The 23,486-nt window shown below is 50.1% G+C and overlaps 5 protein-coding genes across 5 annotated transcripts; 2 read left to right on the forward strand and 3 right to left on the reverse strand.

The window, feature by feature from the left end:
• Positions 1 to 4,554: 4,554 nt before the first annotated feature.
• On the reverse strand, positions 4,555 to 6,334 carry LOC139601559 (feather keratin 1-like). Its single transcript, XM_071450683.1, has 2 exons — positions 6,207 to 6,334; positions 4,555 to 4,927 (listed from the first exon to the last, which is right to left on the reverse strand). Exons 1-2 carry the CDS (start codon positions 6,332 to 6,334, stop codon positions 4,555 to 4,557), a joined length of 501 nt encoding a protein of 166 aa, XP_071306784.1.
• Positions 6,335 to 9,333: 2,999 nt separating this feature from the next.
• Positions 9,334 to 10,113, forward strand: LOC139601519 (feather keratin 1-like). Its single transcript, XM_071450651.1, has 2 exons — positions 9,334 to 9,432; positions 9,796 to 10,113. The coding sequence occupies exons 1-2, from the start codon at positions 9,334 to 9,336 to the stop codon at positions 10,111 to 10,113; spliced, it is 417 nt and encodes a 138-aa protein (XP_071306752.1).
• A 3,754-nt stretch (positions 10,114 to 13,867) lies between these two features.
• LOC139601560 (feather keratin 1-like) lies at positions 13,868 to 14,164 on the reverse strand. Its single transcript, XM_071450684.1, has one exon. The coding sequence runs from the start codon at positions 14,162 to 14,164 to the stop codon at positions 13,868 to 13,870; it is 297 nt and encodes a 98-aa protein (XP_071306785.1).
• Positions 14,165 to 16,946: 2,782 nt separating this feature from the next.
• LOC139601561 (feather keratin 2-like) lies at positions 16,947 to 17,234 on the forward strand. Its single transcript, XM_071450685.1, has one exon. The coding sequence runs from the start codon at positions 16,947 to 16,949 to the stop codon at positions 17,232 to 17,234; it is 288 nt and encodes a 95-aa protein (XP_071306786.1).
• Positions 17,235 to 20,144: 2,910 nt separating this feature from the next.
• LOC139601562 (feather keratin 1-like) lies at positions 20,145 to 20,576 on the reverse strand. Its single transcript, XM_071450687.1, has 2 exons — positions 20,529 to 20,576; positions 20,145 to 20,471 (listed from the first exon to the last, which is right to left on the reverse strand). The coding sequence occupies exons 1-2, from the start codon at positions 20,574 to 20,576 to the stop codon at positions 20,145 to 20,147; spliced, it is 375 nt and encodes a 124-aa protein (XP_071306788.1).
• Between the last annotated feature and the right edge of the window lie 2,910 nt (positions 20,577 to 23,486).

The raw sequence follows: 23,486 nt of genomic DNA on the forward strand, positions 1-23,486 counted from the left end.
AGCCCTGGAATGATTGCTCAGATGCTGAAGGGTTAGTGAACGTGCTGATGGGCCACATCCCTTCCTCCCACCCTCCAAAATCTCTGGTTGACACTGGCCATGCCTTAGCAGATTGGTCATCAGCACTGCTCTCTTGTCTCTCTTCCTCTAAATGTTGCTCTTTAGGAGTCCTTGGTGCACTTGTTGTGCCTCATCCACCCTATGGAATCTCTCTGACAGTCCCCTACAAACACAAACAACCTCATCATGTCCTCATACACTCCATGGAATCTCTCTGACAGTCCCCTACAAACACAAACAACCTCATCATGTCCTCATACACTCCATGGAATCTCTCTGACAGTCCCCTACAAACACAAACAACCTCATCATGCCCTCATACACTCCATGGAATCTCTCTGATAGTCCCCTACAAACACAAACAACCTCATCATATCCTCATACACTCCATGGAATCTCTCTGACAGTCCCCTACAAACACAAACAACCTCATCATGTCCTCTCCCAGGATGGTCCAGCCCTGCCCACCCAAGCGGTTTCTCTGAGTCTCCTTTGCCACACAAGCCCAAAGCTGCTCAGCTGGAGGCTCTTTGGTCAGTGGTGTTTTCACCACATCAAGGCCTCTTGTGGTTCTCACACTGCCCCACCAGTCAGTGGGGCACAAGAACTAGGGAGGGGACAGCTGGGACAGCAAAGGCAATGGCCAGTGTCAACCAGAGATTTTGGAGGGTGGGAGGAAGGGATGTGGCCCATCAACACGTTCACTAACCCTTCAGCATCTGAGCAATCATTCCAGGGCTTGGAGCTGCAGGGCCCTTCCTGCCCATGGGAGTGCCCCAAGCCAATGTCCCCAGACTGCAGGCAGTGCCTCTGGCACTCAAGACTCATCTTCTGCTGGCACCAATGAGCTGCTGTCCCACAGGTCCATGGGCTTCCATGATCAGCCCTAAAATGGAGCCTTCAGGGAGAAAGGTGTGTGGCCAAAGAAGGCAATGGAAACGCAGCCATGCAGGAAAACAAAACACAGCTCATATCGGTAATTGGAGTGTTTTGCACTTGAAATGAGCTTCTCAGAAAATTATTGTTTCCAGAGAGACTTCCTCTGGGCCTGGGGCAGTGCAGGACCAGTATAAAAGGCATCCCAGCTTTTCACTCTCTCATCCACTCCACTGCTCTTCTTCTCCTTTGGAAGCAAGTGAGTTGGAGGCTCTGTCCTATACTGGGCTTGAGGCTGCCTGTTTGGGGAGGGGAGGTGGAGAGAGGGTTTGGTGTGGAGAGGGGCTGTGTCTGGGCTGGGGGAACTCTTGTTCTCTTGACTAAGAAATTGCTTTTGTGGGCCTGTCTATCCTTGCTCAGTGGTGGGGAGTAGGCAAAGAATCGTGTGGTCCTCTGAGACAGAGTAGAAATTCTCCAGAGTAGAAATCCATTTTGATTTAGGTGAAATGTACATCTTTGAGTCTGTGGTTAGAAAACATGGCTATGCAGCCTGACTACAAAAGTCTAGGCTCAGAGAAACTGCTTCAGTGAAGGACAGAGATAAGGGGGAAGGGGGGAAGGGGGTGGGAGGGGGAGAGACAGAGGATGATAAAGAGAGACAGAGACTGCTGTGAGAGCAGGCCAACCTGACCTAGGAATTCTTTCTGATAAAGAAGAACTAGCGGCAAATGTCTCGTGAAATTCGTAAAAATGAATATGTATGAACCTATTGTGAAATTGTATTCGTATGTATTTGAGAGGGGGATAAAAAGGGACCTGAAGTTCCCAGAGGTAGCATGTCTTTTAAGGAGAGTAATCTCCACATGGTCCAGCACTGTAATAAACATACCAGCTTTACAACTTTCACAAAGTTGTGGAATTTTGGGTTATCTCAGCAAAACACCTCCCTGCACAGGCTGCATCTCCCAGGCCAGGCTGTGTCTTGGCTCCCTTGTGGTGGGTGCAGAGGTGGCTCCTCAATCATCCCCGTCTTGTCTCTTTCTTCTCTCCCAGGTGCACGTGTGACTCCGAGCCATGTCCTGCTACCAGCCCTGCACCCCTTGCTACTGGCCCTGCAGCCCCTGTTTCCAGCCCTGCAGCCCCTGTTTCCAGCCCTGTGGCCCCACCCCGCTGGGCAGCAGCTGCAATGAGCCCTGTGTCAGGCAGTGCCAGGACTCCACCATCTTCATCCAGCCCTCCCCTGTTGTGGTGACCCTGCCTGGGCCCATCCTCAGCTCCTTCCCCCAGAACACCACTGTGGGATCCTCCAGCTCTGCTGCTGTTGGCAACATCCTCAACTCTCAGGGAGTGCCCATCAGCTCCAGGGGATTTGACCTTTCCTGCATCACCAGGCGCCCCTGGAACAGGGTCTGCTGAAGCTGCCCCACAGAAGGACCCCCTGGAACCCAGAAGATGGAAATGGACTGAATATGGTCATTTAGAGGCACTCAGCATCCATGGCATTTGGGAAGAGCTGTGCCTGGCCTCTCAAACCATGGCCTTTTGTCTACCTTGCCTGTTTCCCTCCTGTTCTTTTTTTGTCTTTGCTCTCATGTCCTCCGCTGGGCTGTGATCACTGGCTAAGCCCCATCCAAGCTGTGACTGCACCAAGGGACTCGTGGCCAAGTCTTCCACATCTCCCTGGTGCTCCCTGCACTATGTTGCCCACTCAGAGGGCTTGCTTTTCTTCTTAATTAAAGTTTTGCTGCATCCCAGCCTGTGCCTCCGTGTGGTCCTTGACTCTCCCCAGCTGCCAGAGAGAAAGGTGGGCATGGGTCTTCTATTTCTCAGCAGGAGATTTAGTTTGGAAATCAGGAAAAGAATCTTTCCCTAGAGAGTGGTCAGATATGGAACAGGCTCCCCAGGGAATGGTCACAGTCCCAAGGCTGCCAGAGCTCAAGGAACATTTGGACAATGCTCCTGGGCACAGGGTGGGATGGCTGTGGTGTCTGTGCAGGGCCAGGATTTGGACTCAGTGATCCTTGTGGGTGCCTTCCAGCTCAGGGTATGTCACTGTGATATTTTCTAAAAAATCCCTTTGCCAGGAGTTCTTCTCCTGGGAAGATGAGAAGCCCCAGCTTCTCCATGTTTTGCTCCTCTGGAATGTGGTCTGGAGATTGTTTATCCAAACATGTGAATTGTTTTTAATTATTGGCCAGTCACAGCCAGCTGTGTCGGACTCTCCTCATCAGTCACGGGTTTTTATTATTCATTCTTGTTTTGCCTTCTGATGTCTCCTTTCTCTTTCTTTAGTATAGTTTAGTAGATCATTTCTTATAATATATCATATCATATCATATCATAGAATAATAAATCAGCCTAGAAACATGGAGTCAAATTCTCACCTCTCACCTCATCCTAGGGACCTCACAATGCCACAAGGGTATTCAGTGATTCAATGAAGGCTGAGCTCTGGGTGAAGCTGCTATTTCACCTCCACAGCCAGACACGTCCAGTCAATGAGCCTTGTTCTGACAGCAGCCACTCTTCAGAGGATGGACAAAGGGGTGAAAAGATTCTGTAGTGGAAATTTTATCTCTCCATGTCCCAAGACCACACATCCTTGTAGATTATACTTGCCTACATTGACCTGGTCTCACTGCTCTGTTCCAAGGGCTGAAAGAAACTGTTAAAGACTCCACTAAGTCCAACAATTCAGTGACAAAAACTTTTTTGTCTTTGCAGAGATTTTTATCCCACAAAAAAAAAAAAAAAAAAAAGAGGGATTGCTGCCAGGTGGAGTGTTTAAGCATAAGTAAAGGGATTCTGGCATGCAGTTTTTGTGTGTAGTGACAAAGAAATGGAAATTTCATGGCATAGAAAGGATTGGCAGATATGGACCAAGTTATCCTGGTGCACTAGAGAAAAGAGTGGTGCTCCATATGAACTTTCCATCCATAAAGATTAAAGCTGGCCCTGGATGCCATTAGCAATAAAATCCCTTTGGCATCTGCAATGTCATCATCCTGCAAGTTTTGCAAGATTCAGAAAGCAGAAATTAATCCAGTGTCTGACTAAGCAAACTTGATGCAAGCCTGTGTTACCAGTCACTTCAGAGCCATTCCCAAACACCTCCCAGAACAAAGACTGAGCAACATCTCTTTCCCTGGTTGTCTTGGGAGAGCATCTGCAGGAAAAATGACACAGAGGCAATGGCTCAAATGCAGCATAACTTTAATGAGTCAAGAGAGGGAAACTAGGTCATTTCAAGCGATGGTCATGGTGAAGTGAGCACGAGGGACAGATAAGAGATTGTGCCCCATGGCTGTGGCTGAGAACCCTCTAGAAGTCCATCTGCCTGCCCTACAGAGGGAGCAGGGCCAGCAGGTGCTCCCCCGGCTGGATGTGGGGGGCTCACAGCCCTGGGGAGCACAAGGGAACAAGGACACAGGAGGGAGGCAAAAGAGGGGAACGGCAGGGGACAGAGGCAGGGCTGGGCTGTGCTTGCCAAGAGTCCTTCTGCAAGGGCTGCAGGGCTTGCTCAGCCCCTCAGGAAGCAACAAGCTGATGCTCCATCCCCAGTGAAGAACCATCCTGCTGAGTCCTTAGGTTCACACCCTGGAATTATCACCAGCACCTTTAGCAGGGGAAGCATCTCCTGCCACAGAGGCCACTGCCCAGACCAGAGAGGCCAAAGCCCCCAGAGCTGATGGGCACTCCCTGAGAGCTGAGGATGCTGCCCACAGCAGCAGAGCTGGAGGATCCCACGGCGGTGTTCTGGGGGAAGGAGCTGAGGATGGGCCCAGGCAGGGTCACCACCACGGGCGAGGGCTGGATGGCCACGGTGGAGTCCTGGCACTGCCTGACACAGGGCTCATTGCAGCTGCTGCCCAGCGGGGTGGGGCCACAGGGCTGGCAGGGCTGGCACCGGGTGTAGCAGGACATGGCTTGGGGCTGCAGATGCACCTGAGAGAGAGGGAAGGGTGGTAGAAAAGCACAAGTGAGTAGAAGCCTGTAACACCATCACAAGGGAGAGAAGACAGCTCACACAAAGAGCTGGAAGGACCATAGGGAGGCCTCTGTGGGGGTCCCAGTCATCTGGGACCCTCTGTGGGGGTCCCAGTCATCCATTTTTCTGAGTCTGGACTGAACGCACTCGGGACAGTAATTCATGTTCAGACTCAAGAGTTTATTATTTCTTATCAGTAAAACAGTCTCACTGCTGTGATTTGGGCAGCTTTTCATTAGAAGGCACAAAATGGCCAACAATCTCTTGTTACAAGGTCTTTTAAGACTAAATTATCCAATTAAGAACTGACACCTGTGGATGCCATGGGACAGAGAGAGAGAAATGGCGAGCGTTTCTCACAGCGGCTTGTGAGAAGTTTTAGGGAGCTGGAAAGATGTGATAACTTGTTGACTATAAACAATTTGCAGGTGGTGTTCTACTTTATTTTTCTGTTCCTTTCAAGGACAGTGTGTGAGAAAGATGTTTCTGTTAGTTAGCCAATAGAATAGAATCTATTGTACCACTCTATAAAAACCGTGCGGTTCTTTCGAATAAAACCTTCTTTGCCTTTTCTATCATCCTGCCTCTCGCCTGTTCCTGCCCCAATCCTGGTGCAAGAGTGACAGACACTTAGATTATTTTCCCTTTTAACCCAATAACTGACTCCAAAGAGCCCCCAGTGTGGACTCTTCTGCCCAATTACAAAATGCCACCCAAACCCATGAAGAAGAAGGAAGAAGAAGCATGAAGAAAAACCCAGGACGACACCCTGTGCCCTCCATCTTGCTTCCATCCACAACACACTAAAAATCCCAAAACCACAATTTCTCACCAAGTGATACACCAACACTGCTCTCTATAATCTATTCCACACTTTTGTGGATTCCAGTCTATCTTGAAGTTTAGTTTTCTCCATGAATGAGGGTCAAAGTCAGAGCTCCCCTGGGGACCAGGGCACCCCAGAGCAGGCAGAGAAATATTGCCTGGGTGCCTTGGGTTTCTACAGTTCTCCAAAGCCCAAAATAGACCTGCAAAACACAACCAAGCTCTGGGAGATCCCTTTCCAGCCCACACCACAGGAGACACATAACTGAGCTCCAAGGTCTCTCCATGTCACCCTTTTTGCATCTTTCCCTGTCCCATAGAAAGCAAGGGAATGGTATAGAAAGCAAGGACCCCAGAATCAGGTATAGGACAAAGAGAGACAGCTTTGTGCTGAAAAATCCCATGGAAGCACAATGGTGAGAATGAATACAAGAAGAATAAAGAGCTTCAGACTTACCTTGTTCTCAAGGAGACTGGAGAGGAGTGGATGAGACAGTGGGGAGATGGAACAGCTTTTATACTGCTCCTGTGCTGCCCCAGGCCCCCAGTCACTGCATGAGGACAGTAATTTTCCAACAGACTCATCTTCAAAGCAAAACATCCCACCTAATGCCCCAGGTTGTGTTTTGTTTTCCATCACCATTGCCAGTGCATTTCCTCGTTTCTGACGTGCCCATTATGCTATGTAGGCTCCTTTCAAGTTCCAGGATGACAGCTCCAATGATTTCCCAAGATGTATCATGCCCCTGTCACCAGAAGATGTACCCTCAGGTGCAGGAGGGGTCTGTGCAGATGTAGGACATGGAACTGGGGAATCTGGTGATGTTCCTTTCAAACCCCATTACAGAAAGGTTTGACTCTCCCCCTGCCAGTGCAGGAGTCTGTCCTGAGTACCCAAAGGCTCCTGTGCCTAATGACATGACTTATCCTTCTCCCTCCATCCTTTACAGATTTACTTGGAAGAGTCATCCCCTCTCATGGCAGTTTCTGGGGGTCTCAAATCACTGCCTTCAGTCACCATGAAGAAAGCAAATGTCACCCTTCCTAAGGACCATGATTACAGTTCTGGTAGAGTCTCCCCTCACTACATGAGGGGTGTGTTGGGGCTTGGCACAGCACCTTGTTTGTCCCATTCTCCTCACAGTGCCATGAGCTTTGGCAGCATGCCTTAAACCCTGAGCAGCACGAGAGACTTTTGCAAAACATGTTGACTGTCCTGTGAGCCCCTGAAGCAGTGGGAGTGTTGGCAAGAAGCTCATGCTGTCAGCAATGGCTGTCGTGGCTGCCTGAAGCTCTGGACTTGGGTACAGCCCAGTGCCTGCACCACATTTCCTGGGTTATGGATGGATCTGCCCTTGCTGGAGGGCAGTCGTGTCCCTGCAAGGGACATGGGTCTGCAGACATCACACCCTCCTGCCTTGGCCTCACACCAAAAGGCTGACACACAACCAACCCAAAATTAGAGCATGACTTGCCACTGGTAGGGAGAGTCTCTCCCTGGAAATTTGCCTACTGAAGGCATTCCCTTGCCCTCTGGGATGCATCCCAGCTGCCTCCATGTCTGCAGGGCAGGGAAGTGCATCAGTCCTTGATGTGGTTTGAGAGCAGGTTTTGTAGCCAGGGCTTTTCTGAGCACATCCCCTCCCTCAGTGTTCTGAGGTGCATGGCACTGCAGGGGTTGTCACTGACAGCTCTCATTTATTAGGGAGCTGGACAAGTTCCTGCTTCCCTAAGGGCTGCTGGGTTGCTTTCCAAGCAAGTCTTTTTGGGCATGGTAAACAAGGTGTGCTGAAGCACAGATGCCAAGAGAATTCTCAATGCACAGGAGTAATAGTTGCCTCCTCAAGCCAGGTCTCATAACCTCTTGGAGGTCTATTACTCACCCAGGATAGCTCAGCTACCTTTGGAGACATAAAATCAGCAGCGTGGCTTCTGTTGCAGTGTTGGAAACAAAAAGGTTTTAATAAAAGGCAAAATAACAAACTCCTTAGAGAGAAAAACCGATTCATGTGCAAGAGGTTCTTGCTCCTGGTAAAACACCTCACAAAAGCCATAAGTTTCTTTGTGCTCTTCTTTTTCTAGTGAATTGCTTAGGTGGGATTTTTTAGCTCCTGTCCAATTGGCTATCCTGAAGTTTGAGGTGAAGTCCCCTAGGCCTATAAAATGTCTTTTTACCCAATTGAGAAGAGAAACTTCTGGGCTTCTTTCCTTTTTAAGGGACTAAAAGATAGTTTTGTCCCTCCATCAACAGTGGGCACATTCCTACACATGGGACCATTGATGAGTCCCAACCAGTGAGGATATTTTTTTCTGCAACCCCTCCAAACCCTCCACAGAGCATTCAGGAGAGCTCCTCAACACAGCATGGTCTCCTTGGCCAGGAGGATGAGGCTTGTGCATCCACTGCACCCTCCAAGCCTCTCCCCAAGGCATCTCTCACAAGAGAAAAGAGAGCCGAGGCTCTAGGACTGTAGCACAGTTCAGTCTCCAGCCCATACTGCTGGAAGTGGTTCTTCATTTCCAAGTGCAGATCTTGCTGTTTGTTCTTCTTGAATGCTAGAGGGCCCCTGTGGCCCAGTTCTCCAGACAGTCAATAATTCACTTTACAGAAGCCATGACCCAGAATGCATTAGCAAGCTTTCGCTGGTTGACTCTTGTCAAACAGTCTTTTTGTTGACACCCATTCACTGCTGGGAAGGCTCTCCCACCTTCTCAGAACTCTTTTAGGGGATGCAGCAGCCTGGGAGATCTTGTAGGTGAAGACTGAGAGAGGCATTGTCTCCTCTTTCTCTACACTTCCATCATCTGAAAGACACCCCCTTCCTGAGCAGCCCAGGATATTGTCAGATGCCATTTCCTCAAGGGCCCAGGGCTGTCCCATGGTGCCCTCCAGAACCCCTGTCCTCTGCTGTGAAGCTCTTTGGCATCCAATCATCTCCAGCCTGTAGAGGGAAGGAGATTTTTCTTCCCCCAGTAGGACCTTGTGCAGGTAAACCTTTCCTGCTGGTGACTTTCCAAGGAGCCCAATCTCTTGACAGCAATTCCTGCCAGTAAAAACCAAGGCCAAGAATCCCTTGAGTACCTCCACCTTTCCTGTAACCCTCGTCCTCAATGAAGCTGCTCCAGTCAGCCTTTGGAGTTCTCATCTACCTGGAAGAATTTCTTGTGCCCCTCATGTATTTTGCCTGGTTCAAACCCAGCCAGGCCTTGGTTGTCCCTAGTCCTGCATCCTCAGACAAACTGGCAAACATTCTCTCCAGAAAAAAAGCTCAATAATAGGAAGACAGATGAAAATTCTTGCTACAAGGGGAGCTGTATACCATTGCAATTCACTCCAAGCCAACATCCCCTGTGTTCATGGGACCCCACCAAACTTCAAACACATCTTCTGACTTCACTGACACAGCATCACCAAGGATATCCTTGGGTGCCTCATCTCAGCACATGAAAGCAGAGCAGGAATGTTGAAAATGAGGAAATTAAATGGCAGCACAGGTTGACAGAAACCAAAACACAACCTGCGCCACTAGGTAGAACATTTTGGTTTTGAGGTGAGTCTGTTGGAAAATTACTGCTGTCATGCAATGTCTGTGGGCCTGGGGCAGTGCAAGAGCACTATAAAAGCAGGTCCTTCTCCTCACTCTCTCATCCACTCCTCTCGCCTCCATCTCCTTCAGTACAAGGTGAGTCTGAAGCTTTTTCTCCTCTTTGTCTTCCTATTCCTCCAATGCACCTCAGCTCATACCTGCCCCAGTCCTACATGGGGTTCTGAACTGCTGTCATGGGAGAGGGAAGGGGAGGAAGTTCTGTCATCTTCAGAGGCTGAAACTTGGTTGTGTCTCATAGCAATGGGCTAGGAAGGAACCTCTTTGGGCTTGGTTGCTGTCCAGGGGGTTCTTTTGGGCAGAAAGGAATGGGATACCTGTGGAGCTCACTGCAAAGTGCCCAGCTCATTTCTCCAACTTGTGACTTATCTCACTCTTAGTGGAGTGCAAGACTGCTCTTCATCCACAGTTTCTGTTCTGCTTCTCATTTCTCTGTCTCAGGTGCACCTGCAGCCCACAGCCATGTCCTGCTACACCCGGTGCCAGCCCTGTGGCCCCACCCCGCTGGGCAGCAGCTGCAATGAGCCCTGTGTCAGGCAGTGCCAGGACTCCACTGTGGCCATCCAGCCCTCGCCCGTGGTGGTGACCCTGCCTGGGCCCATCCTCAGCTCCTTCCCCCAGAACACCGCCGTGGGATCCTCCACCTCTGCTGCTGTGGGCAGCATCCTCAGCTCTCAGGGAGTGCCCATCAGCTCTGGGGGCTTTGGCCTCTCTGGCCTGGGCAGTGGCCTCTGTGGCAGGAGATGCTTCCCCTGCTAAAGGTGCTGGTGATGATTCCAGGGTGTGAACCTAAGGACTCAGCAGGATGGTTCTTCACTGGGGATGCAGCATCAGCTTGTTGCTTCCTGAGGGGCTGAGCAAGCCCAGCAGCCCTTGCAGAAGGACTCTTGGCAAGCACAGCCCAGCCCTGCCTCTGCCCTGTTCCCCTCTTTTGCCTCCCTCCTGTGTCCTTGTTCCCTTGTGCTCCCCGGGGCTGTGAGCCCCACACATCCAGCCAGGGGAGCACCTGCTGGCCCTGCTCCTCTCTGGATCAGGCAGATGGACATCTTCTGAGATCTCCACCACAGTTATTTGGTGCAGACTCCTGTCTGCCTCTGGTGCTCCTTTAACTCATAATTATGTAGTTTTCATCTTTTGACTCATTAAAGTTCTACTGCATTTGAGCCATTGCCTTTTTGTCATCATTTCCCCTGCACATGCCCTCACAAAATGACATGGGGAGGGTTATTGGGTATGCTTGTATGGGGACCATTATCACAGGATAGCTTTGACTATGCTCAGAGGGTGATCCTCTGTTTTTCAAACTTCTCTACCTATCTAGGGCTGGATGGAATGATTCAACACAGTTCATTGGCTAGAGCTCCATCAGAGATGCTGTCATGGGAAAAGGGGAGATTTCCTCAACCCTTAATGTTTAATTTGTCTGTCAGTGCCCCAGAAAAGCCGAGACCCTTGTGCCAGCCAACTCTTGGGACTTCTGCTGATCACAGTGACCCTGAGATGTGTTAGAAAGTCTCTTTTCCCAGCCTGGCAGTCAAAGAAGGAGTCAGAACTCTTCAGTTCTCATTCTCAAGGTTGTTTATTGTTTCTTATCTATAAAATTCTTTCTCTGGCCTGCCGAGGTACATTCAGCAGGTCAGACAGAGGCACACTGGTGTTATCTTTTTATACTAAAAACTATGTGTACATTATTTACCATCACTTTCCAATACCTATCACCTATGTTAGACAGTGAACTTCTACCTTAAACCAATCCAAAAGTGCCACCATCACAGCAGAAGATGGAGGCCAAGAAGAAGAAGAAGGAGAAAGGCTGGACACGCCCAGATTCCCCATCTTGCCTCCTGAGCCCCCATTCTAAAAACCCTAAAAATCTATTTTCCACCCCATGACAAACTAACTATTATTCTACTTAGACTTTAGTGGCTTGCAGATCCTCATATAAGGTTGGTAATTTTTTCCATGGGTCACAATCAAAGTCACAGGTGTCTTGGGCTCTGTGCCAAGGTCTCTCAGCCCCCTGGCAGGGGTTTGGGCAATCCAGGAGAGCCAGAGGGATGACCTGAATTCCAACAGCCACCCTGTCAGTGTCCAGTTAGGGGGACCCTGCACTGAGCCATCCTGCTGGATCAGAGGGCAGCTCTACTGACTCACTCAGGGAAACACCATCAGCCTCAGGGAGACCCCTCGGCAGATCTTCCCACTTTTTGACCCCTAAGTGGACTTTCCACTGTATTCAAGTATGTTCCCTGCTGCCAGAGACTGCAAACACCACTGAAGGACTGACACTGACAGTTAATGGAATAATACTCTGAATAGCATAAAATCATGACAGGTTACAGTTCAAGGATTGCCAGTGTGCCAGGGAAGAAGAATCAAGTGGGAAAATCCTCCCACTGGTTCAGCTGAATTGATGAAAGGGCTGTGCCATGCCACAGAACATGCTCAGCCAAAAACTGTAGGCAAGTCTCTCCAAAGTAGAGAGCATGGTGCAAGGTGGTGGCTGATTGCATTTGTACAACTCGTGGGTTTTTTCTCTTTTCTCCCCTTCACTCATTCACCAGTGCCATGGTCCCATTCACCTCCTTGTCCACAATTTTTTTCCAGTACTGGGACAATTACAATAGGTTTTGTTTGGGTCCCTACCTCAGCCCTGGTGTTCTCATGTGTGATTTGGGTGTCTGCCTCCACTGCTGTGTTCTTAAATGTAGTTCAGATGCATGGTGACATTCTCAGAAGTGATTTGGACCCCTGTCCTCTGATAGTACTGGTCAAGCTCCAGAGTTGTGTTAAAAGCTGTCACCAGCCACCTCAGGATAAATTTCACTGTTGCCACAGCAAAAAATTCTCTCTTTTTACACCACCCTGACACCTCAAACACCACATTAAGTCAATAGAGTTAATTAGTATTTGTCAACACCTCACACTAAGATGAAAAAGGACTTTGTGAGCCCACACAACAAAACAACCTGCATCACTCATGGATGAGAATGGAGAGGTTTAATTGCTCATCCCCTGCACAGTCTCATCTTTCCTGGCCCTCAGGTGCCCATCAAAATATTCAATCACTCCCTCTCCTCAAAGAGTATGGTGGGAGAAGATAAAATTAATATACTGTGTATGGAGATAAAGGTAGTTTAATGAAGAAAAGCAAGGAAACACTGCAAAAACACAGGAAAAAAAAATAGTTTTATTATCATCTTCCATCAACTGTCAATGTCCAGCCTCTCCTGGGAAGCAGGGACTCAGTACACTTAGCAGTTTCTTCCTTGACAAACAATCTATTAATAAATGCTCCCCTGCCAGCCCCCTCCTTTCTCTCAGCATTTTTTGCTGACCATGATGGCTCATGGTATCAAAAATCCCTTTGGTCAGCATGGGTCAGGCAGCCTGGCTATGTCCTCTCCCAGCCTCTTGACCACATCCACCCCCATGACCTTATGCAGAGGAGGGTGGAGAGACAGGGTTGATGCTGGGCAAGCGCTGCCCAGAAAAACCCAAAATATTTCTGTGTTATCAGCACCATTCTAGCTCCAACTGCAAAGAATTCATAGCAGGGTTAATTTGGTGAAATTGAACTCCATCTTGTGTAAAACCTACACAATGCTATTATGTGTAGCCATGATATTTCATGAAAAAGCCTTTCCTTAGGATTTTTTCTCCTGAGAAGCTGAGAGGCCTCAGGAACAAAATGAAAACATTGATTATCTGCTGCTGTGGAATGCAACAGGTGCATCTGGGATTGGGCTCATGTGGTTGTTTCTAATTAATGGCCAATCACAGTCAGCTGGCTCGGACTCTCTGAGCCACAAGCCTTTGTTATTATTCTTTCTTTTTCTATTCTTAGCCAGCCTTCTGATGAAATCCTTTCTTCTATTCTTTTAGTATAGTTTTAATATAATTTATATCATAAAATAATAAATCAGCCTTCTGAAACATGGAGTCAGATCCTTGTCTCTTCCCTTATCCTAAGACCCCTGTGAACACAGTCACAATTATCCATCACTGCATATTCATCCAAAGCAAACCCCCACAAAAACAGCTCTTAAAAACATATTTTCCCCTGGGCATGTTGAGAAAGAACCTGCAGAGGAAAAAATGACACAGACACATGGGCTGGGATGCAGCAGAAATTTAATGAGACAAAACACAGAAACAAGCTTGGTCCCTCTGGAGGTCCCAGTGCAGAGAGCAAGAGGGACAGAAGGGAGTCTGTGCCCCAGCAGGTTCCACCTGCCTGATCCAGAGAGGGAACAGGGCCAGCAGGTGCTCCCCAGGATGGCTGAGTGGGACTCACAGCTCCAGGGAGCACAAGGGAACAAGGACACAGGAGGGAAAGGAGAGAGTGGCAGGGGACAGAGGCAGGGCTGGGCTGTGCTTGCCAAGAGTCCTTCTGCAAGGGCTGCAGGGCTTGCTCAGCCCCTCAGGAAGCAACAAGCTGATGCTCCATCCCCAGTGAAGAACCATCCTGCTGAGTCCTTAGGTTCACACCCTGGAATCATCACCAGCACCTTTAGCAGGGGAAGCATCTCCTGCCACAGAGGCCACTGCCCAGACCAGAGAGGCCAAAGCCCCCAGAGCTGATGGGCACTCCCTGAGAGCTGAGGATGCTGCCCACAGCAGCAGAGGTGGAGGATCCCACGGCGGTGTTCTGGGGGAAGGAGCTGAGGATGGGCCCAGGCAGGGTCACCACCACAGGCGAGGGCTGGATGGCCACGGTGGAGTCCTGGCACTGCCTGACACAGGGCTCATTGCAGCTGCTGCCCAGCGGGGTGGGGCCACAGGGCTGGCACCGGGTGTAGCAGGACATGGCTTGGGGCTGCAGATGCACCTGAGAGAGAGGGAAGAGAGGAGCAGAGCATGAGAGGTGTTTGAAGTGCAGCCTCACCACACAGTGGATCCATCCAAGCTGGAGATGCAGGGATGCCCACAGGTTTTTCCTCACATTTCACAGAATTCACAGAATCAGCAGGTTGGAAGAGACCTTCAAGATCATTGAGTCCAACCCAGCCCCAACACCTCAACCAAACCCTGGAACCCGGTTCAACATCGAGGCTTTGTTAAACGCATCCAGGGATGGTGACTCCACCACCTCCCCGGGCAGACTATTCCAGAACTTTATCACCCTTTGTGATAAAGGGTTTTCACTTTTGTTTGAAAAAGTTTTCCTATTATCCAACCTATATTTCCCTTGATGAACCTTGAGACTGTGACCTCTCATTCTGTCAGTGCTGCCTGGAGAAAGAGCCCAACCCCACCTGAGCAGAGCTACCCTTCAGGAAATTTTAGAGAGTGATAAGGTTTAGCCCACAGGTCCCTGCCAAGAGCAACCAATCTCAGAATGTTCCTGCCCAGACTATCACTCACTTCAGCAAAGCCCCAGCCTCCCTCCATGCAACCCTCTCTCACATTCCACCTCTCACAGAGCAGCCCCATGATGCAGCAAAGGACCAAGTGACAGGTATGCACTGGAAAACAGGAGGAGAAGGAGGAGGAAGGAGAGGAGAAAAGTGACCCAACTCACTTGATCCCAAGCGGACTGAGGCAAGAGGAGTGGATGAGAGAGTGAGGATGAGCTCTCTCTTATATTGCCCCTGCACTGCCCCAGGCCCACAGTCACTGCACAAAGGTAGTAATTTTCCTACAGACCCACCTCCAAAGCAAAATATCTTCCCTAACACCACAGGCTGTGCTTTTATTTCCATCAACACTGCCATTTGTTTGCCTCATTCCTGACGTGATCATTAGGCATCCAAGGATTCCTTTCAAGTATTGAGATGAAAGACTGAAGGATTTCCCAGGCAGGGATACATCAGCACAGGCAGAAGATGTGCTGGAGGTGTCTCTGGAAGGAAGGGATCATGGGACCAGGGAAAAATGGTGATTTCCACCTTCTTTGGCAGACAGTGAGGTCCTGCTGAGGGCAAGGTGTGAGTGTGGCTGTTTGGAGTTCTGGGCTTGGCTGCAGCCCAGTATTGGAGATGTTTTCTCTTAGCACAGCAGGAGCTGCCCTTGCTGGAGGGGAACTCATCCTGGCCTGGAACAAAACCTGCAGACATCAAACCCTCCTTGGCTTGGCCTTTCACCAAAAGGCTGACACACAACCAACCCAAAATTAGAGCATGACTCGCCACAGGTAGAGAGAGTCCCTCCCTGGAAATTTGCCTACTGAAGGCATTCCCTTGCCCTCTGGGATGCATCCCAGCTGCCTCCATGCCTGCAGGGCAGGGAAGTGCAGCACTCATTGATGTGGCCTGGTTTTGTACCTCTTGAGCACATCCCTTATGCTCAGAGCTCCTCTTGGCTTCCTGTGATTTTCTTGGACCTTTCTTAATCCTTGCCCACAGGATGCCTAAGCTGCTGCCAGCTTTTCTAACTTCTTTTACTCTTGACAGGTGCCTCCATCCTGCCAGATGCCTGACTGGGTGTAAATCAAAGGCAACTCCAACAAAGGGGAGAGAAAATGATGCATCTGATTCCATTGATATCAGAAGGCTAATTAATGACTTTATTATACTATACTATATACATTTCATCTAAACTGAATCTGCCAAGCACTCACTCTGCACACACTGCACAGAATCTCGTGGCTGTCAGTGACAGTCCTGACACACAAACACACACCTGGCCCTGACAGGCCAAGGAAACAAATCACCATCACTGTGGGTAAACAATCTACACATTGCATTCTACTTTTAAACAAACACAGGCACAGCAAGTGATAAGAATTGTGTTTTCCCTTTCTCTGAGGTTAAGAGAATGTGAATCTCAGAAACCCTTGGGAAGAATTGTGCCTTGCTTTTCTCTGTGAAGAGAAATGTGGCAGTAGGGCTGTCCCTGCAGAGGCAGCTGCCACCAGGGGCAAGGCACTGCCCTGAGCCAGCATCCCCTGCCTGCAGGGACCCTCCGGCCTGGGGGCACCTCCTGTGCCTGCAGGGACACCTCTGATCCCGGGGGTGCTCAGGCCTGGCCTGGCACACGTGGAAGGAGCTGCAGCACAGAGCAAGCATGTCAGAAATGAGGAAATGAAATGGCAGCCTGGATGGAAATCAAACCACAGCGTGTGGCGTTAGGGCGGATATTTTGCTTTGGAGGTGAATGTGTTGGAAAATTACTGTCCTAGTGCAGTGCCTGGGGGAATGGGGCAGTGCAGGAGCTGTATAAAAGGGGGACCTTCTCCTTGCTCTCGCATTCACTCCTCTCACCTCCATCTCCTTGGGATCTAGGTGAGTCTGAAGCCCTTGCTTTTCTTCCTCCTTTGGGCTTTCTGATCACATTCTGTGCTTTAAATCCATGTGGGTTGCTGAGAGCTGCTTGTTATGGGAGAGGGAAGGGGCAGAAGTTGTTCATGGAAAGAGGTTGGGTTTTGACTGAACTGTCACTTGAGCTGTGGAGGAGCCCAGGCTTGGTCATTCTTAGGGGGACTCCTTAGAACTGAGGAGGAAGTGAGGCTGTTGGGTGTCTCTGAACAACATCGCGCAGTTTTGCGCTTCTGACTTTTCTCCAGATGATGGACGAACAGAGTCCCCTCACTCAGCCCTTGCTCTGCTTCCCCCTTCCCTCTCTCCCAGGTGCATCTGCAGCCCCAAGCCATGTCCTGCTACACCCGGTGCCAGCCCTGTGGCCCCACCCCGCTGGGCAGCAGCTGCAATGAGCCCTGTGTCAGGCAGTGCCAGGACTCCACCGTCTTCATCCAGCCCTCGCCCGTGGTGGTGACCCTGCCTGGGCCCATCCTCAGCTCCTTCCCCCAGAACACCGCCGTGGGATCCTCCAGCTCTGCTGCTGTGGGCAGCATCCTCAGCTCTCAGGGAGTGCCCATCAGCTCTGGGGGCTTTGGCCTCTCTGGCCTGGGCAGTGGCCTCTGTGGCCTCCCCTGCTGAAACTGCTGGAAACTGGAAGCTTCCTTCCCTGGGGAAGGAATCCAGGGACTGCCAGGATGGAACCAGCCCAGGGATAGAGCATCAGTGCTCTATCTACCATTCAGAGTGACTTCTTTCTCACCTTTTGACTCATTAAAGCTCTGCTGCATCCCAGCCTGTGCCTCTGTGTCATCCTTTCCCCTGCACATGCTCACCCAACATGTCCAGCAAGAGAGGTGTTGCTGTGTGGTTCTGGGAGGGTGTTGTTGGAAGTGGTGCTGCCATGGTTGTCAACATCACATTCATTATGTTAACACAGGATTGATTACTCATATTTAGTGTCACCTTTCTAATTTACTCTGCCTTTCTCTATCTACAAGAATTACCCCACACAGTTCAATGACCACCAGTACTCCAAAAATACTTTTAGTTCTCCCAACAAAGCTTTCAAGTTTTCTCCTGTTGTCAGCAAGCCTGTGTCCTCAGCCTCTCATTGACAAGTAAATGTCCCACTTCTCTCACCACCCTGGTGAATCTTCATGTATTTCACTTCTCCTGCTGGAGATCTTTTTGAGTTACGGTGCAGTAGGCAGCACAGCATGCTTGATGCCATCTGTGGAGTGCTGAGCAGAGTGGGATCTTTGCTCCCATTAATGTCCTGTTCACAGTTGTGCTCCAATAGCCCAGGATGTTGATAACAATCCTAGGTGTCCAGGAACACTCCTGGAAGTTCCACCTGTTTTGATGGTGTTACCACAAAAGCACCTCATCCTTTTCAGAGACTGAAGTGTGGGGATTCACAGACATGAACTGATGCCAGCAGAGCAAAGCCAGCTAATTACACAAGCTCACCACTATTTGTAGGTCACTTCATTCGTACAAAATCTTCCACTCAGACCCCTTTGTCCCAGTCCCTTTAGAAACACAATCTTCTTGATTATCATTCTCACACTAGTAATGTCCTTGTTACCTCTTTCACCAGCAAAGTCCTTGTTAATCTTCCCTCATCAGAGTGGTCAGTGTCAGAGGGTCAGAGTGACCAGACATGATGTCTTCCCTTCTGTTCTTGCCTTGAGTTTATGTCCCCCTCAGTTTTCACTGTACCAGGGCCAAAAGGTTGGTGGCACTGCCCAGCTCAGCTTCTGCAGCTGTCTGATCTTCCAAACTGAGCCATGTGTCAGGGTTGGCTGCTACAAAGACAACTTCATGTGGAAGGGGCTGACAGCTGGTCTGTTAGCCAGAGAGAGTTAGTTAGCTGAAGAAGAGGAGCTGGTAAGAGTCACCTCTGGCCCTGAAAGGAGTTCTAGCAAGGTCATTGACATGGAAATCAAGGAGAAGAAAAGATAAACAGGGCGGCCTTGCAGTTGGATATTGGTGGAAAACAGTGGTGGAGACCTCCCTGCACCAATGAACATTCTGTTGATTTATTGGAGCCAATTAATAGGTATAAACTTTGTGAGAAGGTATAAAAGACAGGAAGCTGTTAAAATAAACAGTGAGAAGCCTTCTGAAGTGCATGGTGTTCTTCTGTGTGTTGTGACCATCTCAACAGCAACAACTTTAAATCTGGACTCTCTGAGGGTGTGTGTCACCATGCCCACCTGCATCCTGCAGCAGTTCAGCCATTCCCCTCCCTCAGCTGCCCCTGCACAGCCCTTGGAGACCCTCAGCCCACACCTGATGCCTCTCCCTGCCTCCCTGTCCCCAGAAACTCTCCCAGGAAAGTTGCATTCTGGAAATCCACAATATCAGAACAGCCTGGGAGAAGAAAGGACTGAGAGCAGACCTTTAAGGAAGGCATGAGGACACTGGAGATTGAAAAGTGGACATGAGTCAGCAATGTGTGTTTGCAGATCAGAAATTCCATCAGGTTCAGGGCTGCACAAACAGAAACATGGCCAGCAGGTAAAAGGAGGAGATTCTCCTCTTTATCTGCTCTTCTTAAACCCCACCTGGAACTCTGAATCCAGTCCTGAGTCCTTAATTCAAAGTAGGCATGGACCTGTTAGAGCAGCTCCAGACAAGGGCTGCAGAAATGATCACAACAGATGCATTGCCCCTACCATGGAGAAAGGCTGAGGGACTTGAGTTTTTTCAGGCAGGAGAAGAGCAGGCTTTGGGGACACCCTTTGATATGTAAAGGGGATGAATGAAGAAGTTGGAGAGAGATGTTTACTCAAGGCCTGTAGTTATTGGACAAAAAGCAAGAGTTTTAAATTGAAATAGGATAAATACAGAAGGGACATAAGGAAGAATTTTACTGTGATAAGTGTGATAAGAGACTGGGAAATGTTGCCTAGAGAATGATGGGGTGTCCCATCTGGGGAAGGGTTCAAGGTCAGGTTTGCTCCAACCTTGTGTGACGCAGTGAAGGATGTTAGTGTCATGGCAAAAGAGTTGGACTACATAAACCTTAATGGTCTCTTCCACCCAGACCCATTCTGTGCTCCTATGATAACAGGGGTCTGTGAGAAGGCAGCCAAATGCCCTCTGTCCCTCTCTTTCAGAAACCTATCAGATCCATGAGATCTGCTGGAGTCTGATGGGAATCCAGTACCTCTGTCTGGGCAGTAACACATTCACTGCTGAGTATTTGTGTCACGGTGTTGAGCTGAGAAAGGAAAAGAAGTGCAAACAAAGTGGATGTTTACCTCGGGAAAATGTAGAGAAATTCTATCCTCATCCAAAGAGGCAGAGAAACTCAGAACCCAGAGGGTTCCACAGTGCACACTGAGCACTCCCAATGCCAGCCTGTGTTGAAAGCCAGTGCAAAACCAGCCCAACAACACCCCCAGAAACACCCCTGGGGCAACATCTCTGCCTTGGGCAAAGGATGACACAGAGGCACAGGCTGGGATGATGCAGAATTTAATGAGTCAAAAGAGGGAAAAAAGGGGGATCCAGGTGGAGGCCACAGTGCAGGGAGCAGCTTTAGCAGGGGAGGCTCCTCACACCACAGAGGCCACTGCCCAGACCAGAGAGGCCAAAGCCCCCAGAGCTGATGGGCACTCCCTGAGAGCTGAGGATGCTGCCCACAGCAGCAGAGGTGGAGGATCCCACGGCGGTGTTCTGGGGGAAGGAGCTGAGGATGGGCCCAGGCAGGGTCACCACCACGGGCGAGGGCTGGATGAAGACGGTGGAGTCCTGGCACTGCCTGACACAGGGCTCATTGCAGCTGCTGCCCAGCGGGGTGGGGCCACAGGGCTGGCAGGGCTGGCACCGGGTGTAGCAGGACATGGCTTGGGGCTGCAGGTGCACCTGAGAGAGAGAGAAGAGAGGAGCAGACCGTGAGGGGAGTTTTAAGAGCAGCCTCACCACACCGGGAGGGAGATCCTTTCTCTCAGCCCCTATGAGCACCACCATGAAGGCCAAAGCCAAGGACAACCCCTCCCAACCCACAGCTCAGGAGACACCTCAGTCTATATCCAGACTTTCTCCACAACACATCTCCCCTCTCCCAAGCAGCCTCAAGACACAGCAGAGAACAAGGACAGACATATCTGATCAGAAATCCCAGAGAATTACAAGGGGGAAGAGAAAAGGAAGGAGAAAGAGCACAAGGAGAACCCAGGAGAGGAAGACAAGAAAGGGCTCAAAACTCACCTTGTTCCCAACAAGATGGAGCTGAAGGAGTGGATGGGAGAGTGAGGAGAAGATGCTGCTTTTATACTGCTCCTGCACCGCCCCAGGCCCACAGGCACTGCACAGGGGCAGTAATTTTCCTACACACTCATCTCCAAAGCAGACTGTCCTCCCAAATGCCCCAGGTTGTGCTTTGGTTTCTGTCAACGCTGCCATTTCATTTCCCCATTGCTGACATGGCCATTAGGCCACAGAGGATCTTTTGAAGTGTTGGCATGAGAGGCCTGAGGCTTTCCCGAGCACCATCACGTCAGTACAGGCAGAAGATGTGCCCCCACGTGCTCCAGAGGGCTGTGGCTGTGGGCAAATATGTGGGGAGTGTTTTTACAAACTCCTGTGTGGAAACATGGTCGTTCCTTCCCACCAAACAATCCCCTCCTGAGCACCTGAAGTCTTCCCTCAGTGTGGGTGTGCTGCATCCCTGTCCCTTCTGCTGCCTCCCTGCTCAGGCCACAGCTCACTGGGCATTGCCTCTCTGGGCAGGTTTGGTGCATTGCTGGTTTCAAATGGCTTTGCCCAAGGAAATCTTCTCCTTCAGGGAAGACATCTCCTGGTTGATTTGGCACAGTTGTCTCCTCTCATTGCCATCTCTGGGGGGACCCAGCCTGTGCTGTCCCAGGCTTGTGGAAAGAGGTTGTTGTCCTCCCTAATCCTGTGATTCCTGAAGAAATTCTTTAGGTTTGGGGCTCACTGTCCTCTCTGTCAGAGGCGTCTGTTGGCAATTTCCTGCATGTTTTGTACCATAATCTGCAGTACACACAAGCACAGGACACTTTTTCAAAACACATTGTCAATCCTGCAAGAATCCCTGACCTATGAGGGAGCTGCTAAGCATCCCTTTTTCACTGGGCATTGCCTCTCTCGGAGGTTTGGTGCTGGTTTCAAATGGCTTTGCCCAAGGAAATCTTCTCCTTCAGGGAAGACATCTCCTGGTTGATTTGGCACAGTTGTCTCCTCTCATTGCCATCTCTGGGGCACCCCAACCTGTGCTGTCAGCAGGCTTGTGGAAGGAGAGCACTGTCCTATCAAAAACCTCTTGATCACCCAACAAATCCTGTGGGCTCAGGTGCCTCTGCTCTCACCACCTCAGGGATATGTTGGCTCTTGGGACATCACTCTCTTTCTCCCCTCTCCTCACCCCATGATGCATTTTGGCTGCACTCTGACCTGGGGGATGCACAAAATCCTCCCCACTTTTTCAAAACTCACTGTCAGTGCTGAGAACACCCCAGTGCTGCCAAGCTGGTCAGGCTGAGGGCAATGGCCTTTGGTGTGACGGTGTTCACTGGGGTTTTTGAATGAGGGAAGAGACGGAGATCTGACTCCATGTTACAGAAGGCTTGATTTATTATTTTATGATATATATTACATTAAAACTATACTAGAAGAATAGAAGAAAAGGTTTCATCAGAAGGCTAGCTAAGCTAAGAATAGAAAAGGAATGATAACAAAGGTTTGTGTCTCGGACAGAGGGTCTGAGCCAGCTGGGCTGTGATTGGCCATTAATTACAAACATCCACATGAGACCAATCACAGACCCACCTCTTGCATTCCACAGCAGCAGATAACCATTGGTTACATTTTGTTCCTGAGGCCTCTCAGCTTCTCAGGAGGGAAAAATCCTAAGGAAAGGATTTTTCATAAGAAGATGTCTGTGACACTTTGGGGTGGCCTGCTGGGGTGTGGGGACAGCCCTGTGCTTGAAGATGGTTGTCCTGGAAAAGAAGTGGAGTTGCCCAAAGGATTGAGGCCTGTCAAGATCCTGAGGCCTGGCGGGACCCTGAGGCCTGGCAGGACCTTGAGGCCTGTCAAGATCCTGAGGCCTGGCAGGACCCTGAGGCCTGGCAGGACCTTGAGGCCTGGCAGGATCCTGAGGCCTGGCAGGACCTTGAGGCCTGGCAGGATCCTGCAGTGCCACATGCCTGGGGATGCTCAGGGAGGGGATGTGCTCAGAAAAGCCCTGGCTACAAAACCTGCTCTCAAACCACATCAAGGACTGATGCACTTCCCTGCCCTGCAGACATGGAGGCAGCTGGGATGCATCCCAGAGGGCAAGGGAATGCCTTCAGTAGGCAAATTTCCAGGGGGAGACTCTCCCTACCAGTGGCAAGTCATGCTCTAATTTTGGGTTGGTTGTGTGTCAGCCTTTTGGTGAAAGGCCAAGGCAGGAGGGTGTGATGTCTGCAGGGCTGTTCAAGGCAGGGCTGAGTCCCCCTCCAGCAGGGGCAGCTCCATCCCAGCCCAGGGAAAAAGGGATGCTTGGCAGCTCCCTCAGAGGTCAGGGATTCTTGCAGGATTGACAATGTGTATTGAAAAGGTGGCCTGTGCTTCTGTGTCCTGCAGATTTTGGTACAAAACATGCAGGAAATTGTGTTGTGGGGTGAGGAGAGAGGGAAGAACATGGTGATATCTTGGGAGCCAACAAACCCCTCTGACAGAGGACAGTGAGGCCCAACCCTAAAGAACTTCTTCAGGAATCATAGGATTAGGGAGGACAACAACCTCCTTCCACAAGCCTGGGACAGCACAGGCTGGGTCCCCCCAGAGATGGCAATGAGAGGAGACAACTGTGCCAAATCAACCAGGAGATGTCTTCCCTGAAGGAGAAGATTTCCTTGGGCAAAGCCATTT

The sequence above is a fragment of the Agelaius tricolor genome, unplaced genomic scaffold (assembly GCF_023055355.1).
Source record: "Agelaius tricolor isolate 1412-34295 unplaced genomic scaffold, bAgeTri1.0.p SCAF_31, whole genome shotgun sequence".
In the NCBI taxonomy this organism is placed as follows: Eukaryota; Metazoa; Chordata; class Aves; order Passeriformes; family Icteridae; genus Agelaius; species Agelaius tricolor.

Bases quoted from the DNA above. Each gene is read 5' to 3' on its own strand.
- LOC139601562 (XM_071450687.1), bottom strand. From the start codon at position 20,576: ATGGTGGTGCTCATAGGGGCTGAGAGAAAGGATCTCCCTCCCGGTGTG. The intron at 20,472-20,528 runs GTGAGGCTGCTC...TCTCTCTCTCAG, and splicing joins AGGATCTCCCTCCCGGTGTG to GTGCACCTGCAGCCCCAAGC.
- LOC139601559 (XM_071450683.1), bottom strand. From the start codon at position 6,334: ATGAGTCTGTTGGAAAATTACTGTCCTCATGCAGTGACTGGGGGCCTG. The intron at 4,928-6,206 runs GTAAGTCTGAAG...ATGGTGTTACAG, and splicing joins CCAGTCTCCTTGAGAACAAG to GCTTCTACTCACTTGTGCTT.
- LOC139601519 (XM_071450651.1), top strand. From the start codon at position 9,334: ATGTCTGTGGGCCTGGGGCAGTGCAAGAGCACTATAAAAGCAGGTCCT. The intron at 9,433-9,795 runs GTGAGTCTGAAG...TCTCTGTCTCAG, and splicing joins TCCATCTCCTTCAGTACAAG to GTGCACCTGCAGCCCACAGC.
- LOC139601561 (XM_071450685.1), top strand. From the start codon at position 16,947: ATGTCCTGCTACACCCGGTGCCAGCCCTGTGGCCCCACCCCGCTGGGC.
- LOC139601560 (XM_071450684.1), bottom strand. From the start codon at position 14,164: ATGTCCTGCTACACCCGGTGCCAGCCCTGTGGCCCCACCCCGCTGGGC.